Source organism: Equus asinus, chromosome 15 (genome assembly GCF_041296235.1).
Source record: "Equus asinus isolate D_3611 breed Donkey chromosome 15, EquAss-T2T_v2, whole genome shotgun sequence".
Classification (NCBI taxonomy): domain Eukaryota; kingdom Metazoa; phylum Chordata; class Mammalia; order Perissodactyla; family Equidae; genus Equus; species Equus asinus.
Genome location: NC_091804.1, coordinates 22,759,726 through 22,780,086, shown reverse-complemented (window position 1 = coordinate 22,780,086; position 20,361 = coordinate 22,759,726). Strand labels below are relative to the sequence as shown.

Below are 20,361 nucleotides of genomic sequence, written 5' to 3'. Positions count from 1 at the left end.
TAAAAATTTTAAAAAAACCTTCCGCATAGCAAAAAAAAGAATTAACAGAGTGAAAAGGCAACCTCCAGAATGGGAGGAAATATTTGAAAAACATACATCTGATAAGGAGTTAATATCCAAAATATGTAAAGAACTCATACAACTCAATAGCAAAAACCAAATAATCTAATTAAACAATGGGCAAAGGATCCAAACTGACATTTTCCCAAAGAAGACATACAAATTGTCCACAGGTATACGAGGAGATACTTAACATCACTAATCATCAGGGAAATGCAAATCAAAACCACAATGAGATATTCAACATGTTAGGATGGCTATTATGCCAAAGACAGGAGATAGCAAGTGTTCACAAGGATGTGGAGAAAGGGGAATCCTGTACACTGTTGACAGAAGGTAAATTGATACAACCATTATGGAAAACAGTATTGCGTTTCCTCAAAAACTCAAAAATGGAACTACCTTATGATCCAGCAATTCCATATTTGGGTATATACCCAAAGAGAGCAAAAATAGTATCTTGAAAAGATATGTACACTCCCTTGATCGTTGCAGCATTATCCAAAATAGCCTAGATATGGAACCAACCTAAGTGTCTGCGCATGCATGAATGGTAAAGAAAATGTACGATATGTATCGCATGCACATATATCACAAGCACACGTATACACAGAGGAATATTATTCAGTGTTAAACAGAAGGAAGTCCTGCCATTCTGGCAAAACAGATGAACCTGAAGGACATTATGCTAAGTGAAATAAGCCAGGCACAGAAAACAAATTTTGTATGATCTCACTTAGATGGTGAATCTAAATTAGTTGAACTCATACAAGAAGAGAGTAGAAAGGTGGTTGCCAGGGCTGGGTGGGTGGGTGAAATGGAGATTTGTTGATCAAAGGGTTCAAACTTTCAGTTATACGATAATCAGTTCTGGGGATCTAATGTACAACATGGTGACTATAGTTACTAATACTTGATTGTATACTTGAAATTTGCTAAGAGTAGGTCTTAAGTGTTCTCATCTGAAAAAAGACAGCCATTTGAGGTGATGCATGTGTTAATTAACTTGATTGTATATACGCACATCAAATCATCACATTGTATGTTCTAAATATATACCATTTTTATTTGTAAAAATGTAAAAAGCAAATAAATAAAAAGGTCCCTTTGGCGGGAAAAAAGGAATGCGTATACATGGCTTAGGGCAGGCAGAAGTACTGTTTAGTGTTGCTTACAGAGACGTCTAAGTCTGGTTTTCAAGAAGAATCTTTCCAGCAAGAGGGGAAACCTATAAAAAAAAAAAAAAAGAGCAAGAAACAGATTAATTGCCAAGAACACAAGTTGCTTGTGAGATCCATGATGGGGCTTGAAGGGAGACTACTGAGGCGGGCAGGGGATTATCAGAAAGGGAGTTTCGAGTTGACTCCTGTAATCATTGTACAGCTTTTGAAGAGTTTGAAAGGAAAAATAAAAATGTCAGACTTGGGTTTTAGAAATGACCCCCTGGCGACTGTATTGAATGATTGGAGTGAGTCAAAGGCGTAATGGGAGACAAAGAGACCAGTAGGATGCAAATGTTACAATATGTGTGCGTTAATCTACTAGGGCTCCCATAACAAAGTACCAGAGACTGATTAGCTTAAAGACTAGAAATTTATTTTCTCGCAATTCTGGAGTCTAAAAGTCTAAGATCAAAGTGTTGGCAGCGTTGATTTCTTCTGAGGCCTCTCTCCTTGACTTGTAGAATGCCATCTTCTCTGCATCTTCACATGGTTTTCCTTCTGTGTGTCCCAATTGCTTCTTATTATAAGGATATCAGTCATATTTGATCGGGGCCCACCCTAATGACCTCATTTTAACTTAATTATCTCTAAATTTAGACCCTATTTGCAAATGTAGTCACATTCTGGAGTGTGATTACAAAATGTAATCACACACTGGGGATTAGAACGTCAACATATGAATTTTGAGGGGACAGAGTTCAGCCCATAATAATGGAGAAAGAAGATGATGGCCGAATTAGAATAGAAGAGGCAGGATGGAGAATAGGTGCGATGGAGGCACACTTGGAAGGTCTTTGTGGCTGACATGATGGGTGTAGGGGGACAGTGAGGAACAAGAAGGTGTCTGAGATGTATTTTAGGATTATGCTTTGAGTACTTAAGTTGAGGCCACTTTCCTGTTTCTCAGCCTCTCTCTTCATCCTCCATGCTTTTGCTCTCTAAAGTGGCATCTTCTGAAGTCATAGGTAGAGACTGGATTTTCACCCTAATTTAAAGAATGAAGAAGGCTTTAAGAGTTGAAAGGTGTATGGAGTGGATAATCTAGTCCAACACTTCCATTTTGGGCATGGGCAAACTAAGGACAGAGTGGTAAGGTGACTTAGTCACATCTTATTCGTGCATCTGAATTTCTCCTGTACCCTTTTCAGATTTTGAGACTATGGACCTAGAGTCATGTTTACATAACTCTCTAAGACTCCTGGGTCCATTTGTGGGCATAATTTCTCCAGCCAAAAATAGATAAAAACTCTTGGTACAAGAACGGGTGGCTTCTAAGGATTTTCTGCAGCCCTAGGTATGGTCTGAGTTGAAGTTGAAGTACTAATTGGACTCACTGTGCCTAGGTAATCTGAGATCCTGTCTCTGATCCACTTTCAAGATATCCCAAGGACATCCTTTAAGGCTTGGGACATAAAGATTACTTTATAGTATTGCAGTGGGGGAAAATGAGAGAATTGATGTGAAAGTACTTTGAGAAATGCATTGAAATGTTAGAAGCTGCCATTATGGTGCTGATGGCTGTACCTTGTCTTCAGACTGTGTTCTCCAAATAATTATGTCAACAAGGCTAGGGATAATTTTCAACTTTATACCTTACCGTCATTGGCCTCTGAACTAAGACTGTCTGCTAAGTGGGAACAACTTCCTCCTTAACTGCAATTCAGGGAAAATTTCTGTTTGTGGCTGGATATACCAGTTAGGGCTGTGTGTGTTACACCTTTTAACCACAAGGAGTCTCACAAAGCTTTCCCTTCCACCACACCTTCCACATTAAGGAAGTCAGGAAGAGTAAAGGGAAGCTGTCATGTCTGCAGCAATTTTCCACTTTGAGGAAGCATAATGTCTGAACTTGGGCATCATGGGTTCAAAGTGCTGCTACTGAACTAGCTCCCTGTGCCATTTGGGGCAAATCACTTAAACTCTCTGTTACTTAGTTTCCTCTTCTGGCAAAGGGATATAATACCAGTTCCTACCGCATGGAGCTATTGTTAGGACAAAATGAGGTGTGTATGTAAAGTGCTCAGGACAAGTCCTTGCACACAGTAAGTTCTCAATAAATGTTGAGTTTTTCTGTTTTTCATTTTTTACTATTTTTCCCTTCCATTTGGTTGGGGTGGGAATGGTTGCCTCCTGGTCAAAGGGTATGGCCATCTTTGGACAGCCGAGTGTGATCAGGGAATTGGAGCAAGGGATACATTCCAAGAGTGAGACCATGACACAGAACCTTGGGCTGAACCTCGAGCTAAAGCGGCAAAGAAGATCTCTGGATCACACTGGCCTATCTCAACAATCCAGGATGAGACCTTAGATAAGAATATGTGGTCAAGGTGGAATTTGCTTGGGAAACTTCCACATTTAGGGACCTGGTAGCACCTGGTCAGAAGATTAGGAATTCAGGAACTAGATCCTATAAAATTGTCTTTCCATGAGAATGGATGTTATCAGTCATATCCTGGGACAACCTAGAGATGTTAGGCTACAGAGGACTAGAGACATAAGATATAACGACAGCTGGAATGAGCGTATTTTCTTTAATGGACCATGTGAGGAATCCAGCCTGTATCTAAGAATCTAAGGACCATGCAGGTGCCCTGGATGTCCATTTCACTGACTCATTATAATGAGTGTTTTGTAACTAGTCTTAAATAGATACTTTGTTATACTTGCCATAGCCTTATACGGTATCTCTTGTTTCACGAGACGATCTGATGGCTTATGCTTAAATGCGGGGATGCAGCAAAATTTTCTTGCCCCACATCTTTCTTTCCTCTTCTCATTTTCTTTGCAAAATTCCCTGCATCTGCCAGTTCTATAACTGCACCTTTTGACCCATCCATCTATCAAAATAAAGAGATGAATAAACAAATTCATAAAGACTATTATACTAAGGATATTGGTAATTGTAGAAATAATAGTTAGAATGAACTATTGAAATCTAATGGGAAGATTTAAATAAATCTGTGTGCAGAATACTTACTGTGGGTTTTGACATGTACTAGATATGAGTAGTTATCTTCCTGCCTCCAACCAGCTCTAATTGGACTTTATTTCTATTCTTATAACGTTTCCATCTCCATCATTTTTTAGTCTCGCCAACACTGGTTCCTCCTTGTCCCAAAATCTAGGTTGCTTGCCAAGGAGTGGGCCTAAGCCTTCAATTATCTGAGGTTTTTTCCCCCCTCTCCATTCATTATTCAGTCAACAGTGATTTGTTGAGCACCTGCCATGTGCCAGGCACTATTCTAGGTGCATGCCCCAGATGATGTCGAGAGCAGGACTTTTAATATTGAATGATCAGTTTATATTGCTAACCTGCAGGCTGATGTTCTGGATGACATAACACTCTGCCCTTATATGATTTATCATTCATGACTCAGCCCTACCAGGTCAAAAAAACACAGAGTGTAGACCCAGCTTCCCCAGTACATTGGGTTCAGTTGAGAGATCATAGTGTCTTAGTTTAAATTTCATATTTCCTCTGTTTGTTTTTTTCCCAAACTTTCCTCCTGGGAGATAATTCCCCATTCTCTCTTTCTCACCAGGATATTCAGAGTGGAAAAATCAGAGTCAAGATGACTCTGATTCCATGCGTCAATGTGCAGATTCTTTCTTCCAAATGTCTTTTGTATCTGCAGCTCCCTCCTCTACTCCAGCTGCCCTCACCGGAGTTTAAGGCAGGCTGAAAGCAACTCAGGGGTAGCTGCAATTACCTTCTTCTACTTCTAGAACAACAACCGGGAGATTGACAAAGACTTTCAGTTTGAAAAACTGATCCAAGAGAGAACGCAACTTCCAACAGCAAGGACCCAAAGGGAAATCATGGAATTAAAAATCATAAAGTTTAGAATCACCAGGAAGCCTAACTGGAAAACATTTCCATTAGAAAAGTATTAACTGCTTGTATTGTTAGAGAGCTTGGCATGTTTAGTCTGGAATCCAGAATCTTCTGTCCTAACGCCAGGTCCACCACCTTGAGCCTAATTTTACAAACCTGTAGATATCCAACATCGACCTATAAATTTTTCACGATATATACTAAGAGAAAGATGCCTCCTCTGATTGCTTCAAAGGAACATTCAAAGCCAAACAACAATGGAGAGGTGAAGTAATGGGACTGGTTACTGCAAAAGGTGGTGTCAGTTGGAAGTGAGGGTGAAGCGAGAGACGCCTGGGATGAGACCCTGTTGACATTTGGGCCAAGGATATTAAGGACACCAGGGATGCTGGGGTTGCTTCTGCATATGGAAGGGACTTCATAAAAGACACCGTGGCTTCTGCTGATATTCGCCAGGTTTCCTAACGAGAAGCATCGTCATGGTTGGGGTGACAGATTGCCCTGATACTCACTATAAGGCTTTTTACCAGATCTCAGCCATCCCTGTGGGCTGTCCTCATTCCCACACACGTTCAGTTTTCCAATGATTCTATGAGTAGGACCCCATTCTTACTCCCTTTTCCCTCCATTCCACGGTGTGGTTACCTGGGGAAGCCTGAGCCAGGACGACAAGGACAGCTAAGGCCAGGAACAAGAGTTTAATGTATCCTGAGAGAGGAGAGGAATGATCCAGCAGCATACTGAATGTGCTGGGGAAGGCAGGTCTTCACTGTGTGTTTTATTGACTTGGGTGGGGCTGAGTCATGGGCAGTAAATCAGAGAAGGGCAGAATGTTCCACCACCCAGAACATCAGCCTGTAGGCCAGCAATATAAACTGATCATCCAGCGTTCAGGGTCCTTCTCTAGACATCATCTTGGAAGTGGAAGGCATTAGCAGAGGACACGCAAGTTCTACACAAGTCTGTGGCATTGTGGAGAGAATGGACCCACTTTCCAAGAAGCCTTCCCTGCTCCTCTCCTTGGGTACTTTAGTCACCTCCCTATGTTCTCACCATGTCTCTGCTTCCTTCTTTCTGCCACAATGTTTATCATGAAGAGTTGGAACTAAGTATTTTCTAGCTCATCTCCCCCGTCGGAGATATCATCAAGGGCAACTTTTAACAGACAGTGAGACTCTGGAAGGTAGGGACAGGCCGTGATTTCTGTATGTCCAGTGTGTGCAGTGAAAATTTGTTGAAAACAATGAATGAATGAATGAATGAATGGTATTCACTCATATCCTGATAGATCTTAGAATCGGCATTTCTCAGCCAAGAAAGTGCAGGCCAAGAGAGTGGAAGAAAATTGCCTAGGTCACACTGTGAGCAAGAAAGAAACAGATGGAGAGCCCGCTTAACCCCACTCATAGTACAGCTCTTTTTAAATCTGCATATTTCTCCTTATTTCTTGCTCCAAATCCTTAATATTGGCTGCATCTGGGCCTTTCTTGGACTCCAGCATTGAAGAACAGAGCAAAACTGTTTCCTGCAAGTTCCCCAACAAAGGGGGCATAGAAGGGGGCACTGCCTGGGCTCCATCAGGAAGTCTGTCTGTGAGTCCACTGGGTTTTCTTTCTTGGGTCCTTCGTCTGTCTTATGGTCATTTCAGACCTTTTGATGGGGCTGGTGCTCTGATATTCCAGTCTCTTCTTTCCACAGTTGGAAAGTATTAGAGACAGCCTAATGGGGTTCAGCTAATCTGTTTTGCCCTTGATATCCAGGAAAACAGTGAGCATGAAACCATCCACTGAAGTCTCACTGTCCATCAGTAACTATGGTGGGCACTTTACATACATGACCCCTAGAATCCTCGCAGGATCCCCAATAGGCAGATGATTTGCTCAGGATTATACTATGCTTAGGATTGAGGTCTGGATTTAGATCTGGCTTACCTGTCCCCACTGCACATGTTCTTTCTATCATCCCAGAGGATTATGCCTGAGTGGTGATGGAAGGAGCAGCCTGTTTAACCAGAAAAGCAGTAATGGGCTGAAAAGAGTTATACCTGCTATCTTCTAGAAGGCATGATCTGTGCAGGCCTAGAGAGCAGAACTAAAAGTCTTGAATAGAAATTGTGGGGGGGGGGGCAGGTTTATTTAATTGGAAAGACCTTTGATGAGCAGAACCATCTGGAAATGGTTGGACTGTCTGGGAGAAGTGGTGGCTCCTGGTATCCGAATGCTACAAGCTGCACCTGCATGACCACGTCTCTCAGATTCTGCAGGGAGCACGGAGGAGTCGGTTGAATACGGATCTATATACTAGACACAGTTCTAGGCCTCGGGTTTAAGAGGAGAAGAGAGCAAAGTCCTGCCATTCTGATTAGGGAGAGAAACAGCAAACACGTAACGCCAGGTGGTGACAAGTGCTATAAAGAAAAAGAAAGCAGGGTAAGGGATAGGGGATAATATGATGTACATGTGAGTGTCTGTCTATTTTGAGCAAGTTATTCAAGGAAGGGCTCTCTGAGGAGTTAACATTGAGTAGAAACCTAAATGTACTGAGGAAGTGAGCCACATGGATATCCAGGATCTTCCAGGCAGAGAGAACAGCAAAAGCAAAGGCTCTGAGGAAGGGAGGTGCTAAGTGCCCTAGGAAGAGCAAAAAGTCAAGTGTGCCTGGAGTGGAGCGAGGGAGGGAATGGATAACAGAAACCAAAATCACAGAGGCAAGCAGGGCCGTATCACTCAGAGCTTACAGGGCCCTATTAAGACGTTAGAATTTATTTGATATGTGATGGGGAATTGTGATTTACATTTTAAGAGATCTTTCAAAGCTGAAAGTTCGTTTCTTTTTGTCTATAAGACATCGCTTTCTTCATCTGTAAGGTAAAGTATTTGGGCTAAGCTAATGTTCCCTGAAACGTGCGACCCATGTCACTGGCGATATAAGTGATAATTTAGGTAGCAAAATAAGTACATGTTTTCAATAATGTTTATTTTAATGCTCATTTGAGAAAAAAAATCACTAACCCTAGATATGATGATTCTACAGATAGCATCACTTAGGATGTGGTCAAATATGGGTTTAAGTAAATGGACTGTGTTGATTTCTGTAAAAAATATGAACTGAATTATGCTAAAGCCTATAGATGATATGGCAAAAACATTGTAAGATGGTATACAAATGGCTAAAGTTTAGGCTAGAAAATTGATAAAGACCATTCCATGGAATAGAAAACTGAAGCTCAGAGAAGTCAATTGACTTTCTTAAGGCCACACAGTTGGTAAGCCATGAAATCAGGAATGGGACTTTAGTCCATCTGACTCCAAATCCATGGCTCCTCGCACCAGGGAATACTGTCTCACCAAACACATAAATCTCCTGGCTATAACTATGTCTTCATTTATTTATTTTATTAGGTTCTAATTTTGAAATTGTTATAGATTCACAGGAAGTTGCAAATATCGTAAAGAAATCCTGTGTTCTCTTTACCCAGTTTCCCCAAATGTTACATTTTGGATAGCTATGATACAATATCTAAACAAGGAAATTGACATTGGCACAATGTTGAGGTATACTTCTCTGTCATTTCATCACAAGTGCTGATTAGTGTAAGCAATCAAGATACAGAACTATTCAATTACCACAAAGATCCTTCTTGTGCTGCCCCTTTGTAGTCACACTCAACCCCCTGCCTTCCCAGCATCCCTAACCCCAGCACATAACAAGTTGTTCTCCATGTCTCTAGTTTTGTCATTGTGAGCATGCTATATAAATGCAATCATACAGATTATCACCTTTGGAGATCACTGCATCTATCAGTTGTTTGTTCCTGTTATTGCTGCATAGTATGCCACAGTATGGATGTACTGCAGTTTATTTAACCATTAACACGTTACAGAACATTTTGGCTGTTTCTAGATTTTGGTTATTACAAATAAAGCTGCTACGAACATTTGTGTACAGGTTTTTCTGTGAACATAAGTTTTCATTTCTCTGGATAAACGCCTAAGGGTGTGATTGCTGAACTGTATGATATTTGTGAGTTTAGCTTTTTGAAAAACTGCCAAACTATCTTTTTCAGAGTGCCTGCACCATTTAACGTTCTTAGTGGCAATGTATGAGAGATTCGGCTTCTCCTCTGCAGCATTTGGTATTGTCACGGTTTTTAATTCTAGCTGTTCTAATAGATAGGTACTAGTACCTCCTCCTGCTCTTAATTTGCACTTCCCTAATTGCAAGCGATTTTGAACATCTTTTCATGTGCTTATTTGCCATCCTTATATCCTCTTTGGTGAAATGTCTGTTCGTTTGCCCATTTTCTAAATGGATTATTTGTTTTTAATTGTTGAACTTTGAGAGTTCTTCATATATTCTATATTTGAGTTCTTTGTTGGATACATAGTTTGCAAATAATATCTCTCAGTCTACGGTTTTTCTTTTAACCCTTTTCATGTTTTTTTAATTCATTTCCTCACATAGTTACTTTTTTCTTTTTTGTACTTTTTTTGTCATGAAGACACATAAGATCTACTCTCAGCAAATCTGAAGTATTCGATACGACATTGTTGACTATAGTCACATTGTTGTACAGTAGATCTTTAGAACTTATTCATCTTGCATAACTGAAAGCTGGTACCCCTTGACCAACATCTCCTCATAACCCCCTCAACACAGCCCCTGGTAACTGCTATCTATTCTCTGCTTCCATGAGTAGGGCCATTGAGATTCCACATATAAATGAGAAGGGAAATGCATTTCCTTTCTTCGTCTGGCTTATTTCACTTAGCATAATGTCTTACAGGTTCATACATGTTGTCACCAACGGAAGATGTCCTTCTTTTTAAAATGCTGATTAGTATTCCACTGCATATGTGTACCACATTTTCTTTATCCATTCATATGTTGACAGATATTTGGGTTGTCTCCACACCTTCACTATTGTGATAAATACTGCAACGAACATAGGATATCTCTTCAAGACAGTGTTTTAATTTCATTCAGATAGAGATCCAGAAGTGGAATTGCTGGATCATATGGTAGTTCTATTTTTAACTTTTTGAGGAGCCTCTATGCTTTTTCCAAAGTGGCTGCACAATATTTAACAGTATTCTCTTCCATCCACGAGCACAGGACATCTTTCCGTTTATTTGTGTCTTTTTCCATTTCTTTCATCAATGTTTTATAGTTTTCAGTTTACAGGTCTTTCACCTCCTTGGTTAGATTTATCCTTAAGTATTTTATTCTTTTTGTTGCAATTGTAAATAGGATAGTCACTCATGGCCCTCTCCAACTGTATACTAATTTCTATAATAAGTAGTTTTGCACACGTTTATCATAAGGTAAAAGCAGTAGATCAAGAGGGAAACAAGTAATTGAATTTGTAGAAAAGCATGAAAATGTATGCAATGGATTTATAGAGTAGATTAGTCATTTTTTTCCCCTACCACATGCTGCCTTCTTCAAATGTTATGAATATTCATATTGATATTATTGCTAAATTTATTAGATAAATGCTATGTTAAATGTAGATGCTCAGATAAATAGCATCATTTTGCTATAAGAGAGCGTAGGTTGAGGGCCATGGGTGTGGACTATCCAGTAAAGATTTAACTTAACAGACATGGTTGCCCAAATTATACATATTTCAAAAGTCATCAGAATTGGTCCTTGACTAGCTTCTGGCAAATAACCTCTGAGCCCTTAAAATATCCTGTCTGAGAAAGTGTCTTGTACAACTGAGACTTGAGTCATGTCAGATATTTTATGCTAACAATATGATATATGACAAATACGCCTTTCTGCATGCCTGGGGCTTTTAGGCTAAGCTGTATCAGTTTGAACTCTGGAAGAGGGGCCTGAAGACTGAGTAGCTTTCAGTCTTGTGAGTGCTTCATGCCTACGTGATTGATCCCCAGTAAAAACCCTGGACACCAAGGCTCCAATGAGCTTCCTTGGCTGGCAACACCTTGCATATGTTGTCACACATCATGGCTGGGAGGATTTAGCTGTGTCCTGTGACTCCACTAGGAGAGGACCACTGGAATCTCATACTTGGTTTCTTCTAAACTCACCCTACATGTCTTTTTCCTTTGCTGATTTCAGTTTATATCGTTTAACCACAATAAATTGTACGCATGAGTACAACAGCTTTTCTGGGCTTGGTGAGCCCTTCTGGTGAATCATCAAACTTGAGAGGGGTCTTGGGGATGCTCCGAAACAGCTAGACCTGCATAACAATGGAACAGAACTGAGAACCTGGAAATAAACCATGATACTTATGTCAAGTGATTTTCTACAAGGATTTCAAGACAATTCAATGAGGAAAGAATAGTCTTTTTTCAAAAACAGTATTGGGAAAACTGGATAACCATATGCAAAAGAAGAAATTTGGACCCCTATGTTATGTCATATGAAAATTAAGTTTAAATGGATCAAACAGTTAAATGTAAGAGCTATGACTATAAAACCCTCAGAAGAAAATACAAGAGTAAATCTTCATGACCTTGAGTTAGACAATGATTTCGTACATTTGACACGAAAAGCAAAAGTGACTTAAAAAAAGAGATAAATAGAACCTCATCAAAATTAAAGCTGTTATAATTAAAATATATCATCAATTAAATGAAAAAGAAACCCAGAGAATAGAGGAAATACATACATCTAACATACCAAATCATATATCTAATATCAACAGCATAGCTCAAGAGATGGGGAACTTCAGACTGGAGCTGGAAACCAAATACAAATACTATGTTTATAATTTTATATATGAAGTTAGCAGCAATTTGGAGGTCAATTCTCATTTGGGAAGTGATGGATTGTTGAACCACAGGGGATTGTTGAACCTGTAGAGCAATGATAAAGTAAAAGTTATCACGCTGCATGATGGAGAAAGCCTATATTTATGGAAAAGGAATATCAAGTAATTTTTAAAAAACTGAATGATCAGTGGAGTGGAAGAATCATCATCGGTGTGCACCATGTAATGTTTGCAGCCTTGCATCAGAATTGGGAGTGATCTCCAAAGTTTTTTGAATTTTGAAGGTGTGGTTTTCCTAACACAATTTGAAAGTGAGAAATAAAATATTTCATCATAAACATATAATAAAAATATATGATTACTGGTGTATTACAAAAATTGACATGTAAACAATTACAATATAATTTTTCAATTCAATTGGAACACGACAATTTGTTAATGGCAGTAATCATTTAATTCATTTACAAAGAAGCTTTTCTTTAGCAATTAGAAACACTATATCATTTTTTTCCTCTTTAAACTTTTATTCAACCAGTTTGTTTTTACTCCACCCTCCCCACAAAAAGTATTGCTTTGGTCAACAAAAAATTGAAAGTCACCTGAATTTCCGATGAATTTGTTATCCAAAGTCTATGGTTACGCACTTTCTGAACACCAGCACCAATATTTCAATTATCCACTGATTTGACACCTGAAGATTTTTCCACTGGGCAATCCACAATTGTCAGATAAAGGATGAGTGAGAGGTAAGTTTTCTTTTCAGAGTGGGACAAGAGAAATTGAGAAAGTGGAGGTAGGAAAGAAGAGTCAGTTAAGATATTCTGAACGTGGGCGAGCCAGGTTCTGTAGTGGTTAAGTTCCTGCGCTCTGCTTTGGTGGCCTGAGGTTCAAAGGTTCGTGTCTGGGGCACAGACCTAGCACCACTTGCCAAGCCATGCTGTGGCAGCATCCCACATAAAATAGAGGAAGATTGGCACAGACGTTAGTTCAGTGACAATCTTCCTCAAGCAAAAAGAGGATGATTGGCAACAGATGTTAGCTCAGGGCCAATCTTCCTCACACACAAACACACACACATGCAAAAGAATGCTCTGAGCATCCTAAGAACTTCTGATGTTGAAGGTCTAAAAGTTGGTTCCCTTATAGTATCTACGTGCCTATCTTGGAAAAAAAATTTGTAACCAGAATCCAAGTTTGAAGACTACTGACTTACGTTGTGTGACCTTCTCACATTAATTGAAATAATTACATGAAGAACACCTTCACAAATTTTTATCGAGCATCTACCATGCGCAAAGCACTGGTCCAGCAGTGTGAGACACAGCCACGAACAAGATCAAGGTGTTAGGACTATATGTACATTATGATGGTGATGACAGATGATAAATAAACAAATAACTTCATAATTCAGAAAGAGAACAGAAACATATACAAAACAATTTCAAAGAGTTTAAGTGATAGGAAGAAAATAATACAAAGTAGAGTGAGGAGCCATCTTATGGACAAGGATTGTTTCTAAGGCAATGACATTTGAAGCAAAGATATAGCAAGAGAGCACTCCAGGCTGGGGCAGCTTGGTGCTCTAAGGAGGTCTTTATGGTGAAAGAATGTGAAGAGTTGACATGTGACCTGTGTGGTGAGGTGTCAGCCATGCAAAGAAATGGAGAAGAGTAATTTAGGCCAAGGTACACTACAGAGAAGGTAATCAATTTGTCCCAGTTTGCTAAAGACCGTCTTGATTTTGTCACTCTAATTCCCATGTTCTGGAAAGACCCACAGTCTTAGGCAAACTAAGATAGTCTGTCAGCCTAACTGGAGGTCCAAGATCTATTGGAATATGAGGTCTACCGAAAGGTCAGTGGTTTGACGGCCAATATTCAAACTACAGCCATGGTCACTGGCAGCTTGACCTAGACAAAATAAAAACAACTAGAGGAATAAACCTTCTTGATTCTGAGACAGTTAGGCATCTGAGACTGTGACTCTCAGTAGCACCCCAGCCTTAGTCCAACAAGTTAATAATTAACTAAGCGTATAGTTGATAACTGCTTCTCTGTGATATAAGAGAGTAAACTCATTAGCTGCCATACAAACAGCACTCACATAGACACACAAAGCATAGACACCCTACATGCAACTATCATTCACAGACAAAATGAAGATCTGGAGAGCATGCCGTGAGACTACCATGGATGGAAGTTGGACTTTTGAGTGGAAAGAACATTGGAAAGATAAGTAGTATTTGTGATGCAGCGTTTAACAATACTATGTGCTCTAAGGCAAGTCCCACTTTCATCTCTATCTAGTTAAATCAATGTTCGTTCACCAGGAGGTAGTTTCTAACTATAAATGGGTTAGTTTCTAGTTGAAGCCTTAAACGAAATTTGACCTCATGATACAGACAGGAATTGAAAGTCAGAGCTTACAATAACAGGTGGGGGGCAGGAAATGGAGGATTTGTCTGGAACTTTTCATGTGCATTCATAGGTTCTTCCACATATGATAGTAGTGGTTCAGGAATTACTAAAATCAAAATTCTTGTCTCAATCATAAAAGCAGCTCCAAACTGTGACCTTCATTTTTTTTTTTTTTTCTGCATGGAAAAATACACAGACACGCAAATGTTCACTTGAGACCAAGTAGTAGACCATATCATTTAACAGATCAGAGGAAGACAGATAAGAATTTAAGCTCAATAAACAGAATTCCTGTATCTTCTTTACACTTCTCTTTATATGTTTCTAATTGTAAGATAACTCTCTTGACTCTTGTCTTGGTAGTCGCATTATGTCCATCTCCATGTCATCCACTTCCCAATAGAACTGTCCCTGGCAATGTAACATCAGTAGAGTTTCTTCCCCCGATATTATTCCCAATGGTTACCTCTAATGTTCCACACCTAGGAGGAAACGTTAATTTGTTGTACCATCAGTGCTCTCAAGAAGATGTGCCAAACCCTAGGAAGAAATTTTTTAGCAGTAGTGGTCTCAGTTGCTGTGGTTTCTTCAGTCTCAGTTGTGTTAATTGATACTGCATCATCCAATCCAGATATGGGGGATTAGGGAAAAAACTAAAGTATTAAAATTGCAGTTACATCTTCTACAGGGAATAGGGAAGGCAGTGAGCTTCAAGTGCGTTCTTGATCACTTTTTATGGGAATGCAGCATGTTAGCATGCTCATACAAAGAAATTTGTACCTTTCAGTATCTAAGCATCATCTTCTACAGTGTCCTACATTATTCTTCCAGCATCTTTGGACTTCCCAGGTATTTGGAGAAGGCTGATAGGTCCAAAGTATAATGTGCAGAGGGCAAGGAGCATCAGATGAAATGAGCTTGAAGTAGCAATGCCATCTCCCAGTCACTTTAGGCCATTATTAAGCATTTTTATTTATTTCAAAATGTAACGTGAGCTAATTTGCTTTACGTTTTAAAAAGTTAGTTCGGATATCATGTGTCAATTAGATTAGAAAAAAGGAGGAATAGAACCAGGGAAAGATGTTAGATGCTTTGCCAGGCAGGACACAATGGTGGCTGGAACTAGGGTGGTGAGAGTTGTGGAAAAAGGAGACATCAACTGTTTGGATATAAGGTCAGAAGAAGGTGGAGAAATCAAAGTGCATCACTACATGTCTGTATTGAGATAGGGGAGATGAGTGATAGTTGCCATTCACTTAATAGCAAAATGAGGAAAGGACAAGATTTGAAGGGAAGAGAAACAGGTGGGCTAAGTATTTGCTTTGGGGCATATAACATATAATATACCTAGGAGGTCAAGAAGGCAAGGGGATAGACCTGTAGGATCTCAGTAGACAAGTTTGAACTCTAGATGTAAAATTTGGAATCACTCTTAATGGATAGCATTCAAAACTACAGTAATGGATAAAGTATAGTGAGTTGGAATGATGTGAGATAAGAGGGAGCTATAATTAAATTCTGGTGGGTGTCACTACTGAGAACTCAGATAGGAGGAAAAACTCAAAAGGAACAACCAGGTAAGTCAGAGCAAAATAGGAGAATGACACACTAGAGAATTAGATTTGTTTTCCCAAAAGCAGACCTTGGGAAAAAATTTGAGTATAATAATTGAGTTGAGAGGCATTCCCCACCCCCAAAGTCAGTTTGGAAATGAGGAAGCTAGGGAAGTAAGAAAGTGAGGAAGAGGAGAGTTACACCGTTGGTTCTACTGTGGTCGACTAGAGCACAACCCTATGGGGAGCTCTGCAGCCAAAGTAGGAAACAAGCCTCAGAGTTGTCCTTCTTGAGGGTCAAAGGACTGGGAGGTTTATCCACCATCCTGCTAGCCAACCATCCTGCCAGCCAAGAGTTGATAGATTACCCCAGAGTGAACTGATAATTCCCTCTCATTTCTGGATTGCCGGGTGCAGGGGTATTTTACCAGCAATCAACCATGCTCTGGGGATGCTGCTAGTGGCAGATCAGGCTGGTATGTGTGAAAATGGCAAATGCCAAAGGAATACAAGGAAAGTTGTATCCGATATGACTATATTATGCCAAGAGAGGAAAATGTTTCCTAAAGCAATGAGTGCGCATTTGCAGGCAACACTGTGAGGGTTGAACAAGACAAGGCCAGAAGTGTCCATTGTATTTAACGTGATGAGTGCCACTGGTAACCTTGAGAGGAGCAGTTTCAGAGTGGTAGGAAGAAACAAAAGCAAAGTTGGCTGAAATGTGAAGGACAGAAGTAGTGGAAGCAGCACCTGGAGACAAAACTCTTCAGAAGTGTATCTGTGCGGAAGAGCAGAGAAATAGAGAAGTTCTTGGAGGACAATATGGGGTCGAGGGAGGGTTTTTTAAGGTTTGTTTTGAAGAATGAGAAATATTAGAGCATGTTTTCTAGCAATTAAGAAGAAACAGGTGGAGGGGAGAGACTAATGTAGAATAGGGAAATGAGACAACAGAAAGGCATAGTCCTTGATAAGGTGACAAGGATCAAATCACAGAGGGCAGACTGACTGAGATGGAGAAGGCACGCTTCCTCAGCTATGTCAGAGGGAAAGAGAAGATGGGTGTAAAGGCATTCTGGTATGGATGTTGGCAGTGGTAAAAAGAAAAAGTTCTGCTCGAATTTCTTAAACCATGAAGTGTTGGGTAAGGTCATAAGCTGGAAGGGAGAGTCAGGTAGAGGAATGGGGCAGGAGAATAGAAGAGAAAGCTAGTTCAGTACAAAGTAGTTGTCTAGGCAGGAGGGCAGGTGAGCTCCCGGGAGAAATACAGTAGGATTTCTAAGCAGTGTGAGAATTCATTCAAGGGGGGAAGATATGAATCTAAAGTGAACCTAGGCTGCTCCTTCATATGGTCATTTATCAAACACACTACATGACCATCTTGCTCAGCAAATAGCCCGAGAAGTGTCAAAGTTAGTGTATTCCGGGCAGAGGGAGCAACTGGAGCAAAGGTTCTCAGTGGGGGGAAGCCCGGCATATATGAGGAATACAAGTAATTCTCAAAACAACATTTTTTGGATTTAATTTGACAATGTATGAAAAGCACCTTTCGTGGTTGACATATATAAATCTCACAACAGTTTGGCTCCTATTGCCTCCCCTGGGATGTGTTGGCTCGATCACCCTTCCTCGATGACTCATTCTCTTATTATTTTACTGGCTCAAATTTACTTGCTCATGGTGGAATTTCTGTAAGTTCAAGTGTAGCCATTCCATGTCTTTCATCCAACACAAACTCTAACATTGCTTCTTCATCCTCATTTCTACAAAGATTATTTCTTAATGTTTCTTCTCATCCAGGCGTCCATACTTGAAATCTGAGGACTCCCAGCTCTTCTCGCCCTTTCCCAAGCTCTTTAAACCATCTTGTTCTGTCAGTTCCTCTTCAGAATTGTTTCTCGCTCACGTTGCTCACTACTCCTTTTTCACTATTCCCTCTAGAGTTAAGATTTAGGGCACAGCCCCTCATTCAACAAAGTTCTGAGCCTCTAACTATGGTATAGACTCTACTCTAGGCCCTGAAGCCACATTTGTGAACTAAGGAGCTTTCTAGCAGGGGAAGACAGACAATAAAAAACAAGTAAATTAATTTGTATAATTTATACGTGAGAAGATGATAAGTGGTTTGCAGAAATAAGAGAATAGATTTAAGTGAAGGTATTTGGAGCGTCATGAGGGCAGACGGAAGTTTCTTAAGCAGCAGTTAGTGAATGTCTTGAGAAAAGGTAACAATTAAACAATGACTGAAGAAGGTAAAGGAATTAACCACACAGTGTCCGGAGCAAGTGCATTCCAAGCAGAGGAAGCAGACAGAACTCTGTGGGTCGAGCAAGCCTGGCGTGTTTGAGGAAGAGCGTTGAGACCAGTGAGGCTCTAGCGAAGGGAGCAAGGACTGGAATAGTAGGAGAGGAGATGAGAGAGGTCATCAGGGCCAGACCATGGAGGCCAGATGGGCCACTGTAAGGACCCTGGTTATTGTTCTTAGTGAAGTGGGGCCGTGGCAGAGTTTTGAGCAGAAGAGGCACATAGTCTGACTTCCAATGTGAGTGGATCACTCTCTATGCTATCTCGACAATAGACTGCAGGGGTCAAGGGTAGGACAGAGACCTGTGAGGAAGCCACAGCAGCAACAGGTGAGAGAGATCCTGACCTGAGCCAGAGTGGTAGCCGTGAGGGGGTGACACTGGTTTGTTCTGGACATAATTTGCAGTTAGATGAAATAGACTCCCTGATAGATGTGAATGCCACAGCTAAAAATATCAAAGATAATTCCAAGAATAAGGCTTATTCAATGCATTGATGGCAATTGGGAATAATCTATAATCAGTGCATTTGTTTATTAAGAATGACAGTGGTCATTTTTTTCAAGATTCCTCAGTCTGGAGTTATTATGTTGTTAGGACTGTTAGGACTTCTGACCACATCACCAATATCTCAAAATCATAACAATTGTGTTATTTCAGGCACACGAGTCATCTAGTCAAAGCATTATCCCACATGTGAATTCTCTCTAAAAGATACCAGGTATAGGAGCTGGCGTGGTAGTGCAGCAGTTAAGTTTGAGTGTTGTGCTTTGGTGGCCTGGGGTTCGCCAGGTTGGGTCCCAGACATAGACTTACATACTACTTATCAAGCAATGCTGAGACAGGCATCCCACATATAAAATAGAGGAAGATGGGCGCAGATGTTAGCTCAGAGCTGATCTTCCTCAAAAAAAAGAAAGAAAGAAAGAAGGAAAAACATACCAGATTTACCAACAGATAGCATCAACTTAAATATAGCTACTGACAGTAGTCCACTGAAGGACGGCTTGGTAAAAAGTTTCTTTACAAAACCATTAGATGCTGTCTTACTTGAAAACACGCAAAAATAAACTCAAATACATTAAATAGTTAAATTTCAAAACAGAACCTATAAATCAACAGGAATACAAATATCCCCCCCGCAAATGGAAGGGAAAAATTGGCAGAATCACACAATTTGTAGAAAAGCTAAAATACACAATAAATATGTATTTGAAGTTTGACTTCTCCAGAATCAAATAAACAGAAAAAGTTATACTTTTAGATATTTTCCTCTATTTTTAAAATTTATAATATTCAGAAATTGACAGTACACTAAGCAGACAGGGATAATTTACATTTCTAAGAATTTTATGTTGAATGGTTTATGTCTAAAAATGCTTATATAGATATACTTGCATATAAAACATAAATACACATAGCAAAAACAATGATCTAAATGCCCAATTGAGAATTTGGATAAATAATTTACAGAGCATCCATTCCATGAAATTTCATGCAATTATTGAAAATTCAGTTTTGGGAAAGTACTTAACATACGGGAAAATATTAATGATGGAGTAGAAAGTTTGAAAGTAGACTGCATATTTTTATTCACATGGTATCCAAGGAATCTGAGGGAGAGCAACAGAGCAAAACCTTACTTTTACTTCTTCACTATTTCAAAACTTTCCGAAATTTCAGCTAATAGTTCATAATCAGAATGGAGTGTAGGTATTAATTCTTTACCTCACTTACTAAACCAACATGTCTCCATGTGATTCAAGATACAGGATCATAGGCCTGTTTATGTCCATTTCACGGAATTGAATACCTTTCTAAGCAAAATACAACATTTCCAAATTTAAAGAGTCCATTTTCTTAGTACACAAAGAACTCTTAAAAATCAATAAGGAAGAGTTCATGGGGCCGGCCTGGTGGCGCAGCAGATAAGTTCACACATTCTGCTTAGGTGGCCCGGGGTTCACCGGTTCAGATTCCGATTGTGGACATGGCACCGCTTGGCAAGCCATGCTGTGGCAGGCATCCCACATATAAAGTGGAGGAAGATGGGCACAGACATTAGCTCAGGGCCAGTCTTCCTCAGCAAAAAGAGGAGGATTGGCAGCAGATGTTAGCTCAGGGCTAATCTTCCTCAAATAAAATAAAATAAAATAAAAATCAATAAGGAAGAGTTCAGAAATACAATGGAATAGATGTTCAAACTCATTTATAAAGTGCAATGAATT

The 20,361-nt window shown here is 39.8% G+C and overlaps 1 protein-coding gene across 1 annotated transcript; it reads right to left on the bottom strand.

Annotated features, from left to right (window-relative positions):
• Positions 1–1,243: 1,243 nt before the first annotated feature.
• DEFB115 (defensin beta 115) lies at positions 1,244–5,857 on the bottom strand. The gene is made up of 3 exons (XM_044748315.2): positions 5,764–5,857; positions 3,951–4,120; positions 1,244–1,288 (listed from the first exon to the last, which is right to left on the bottom strand). Exons 1-3 carry the CDS (start codon positions 5,855–5,857, stop codon positions 1,244–1,246), a joined length of 309 nt encoding a protein of 102 aa, XP_044604250.1.
• Positions 5,858–20,361: the final 14,504 nt, after the last annotated feature.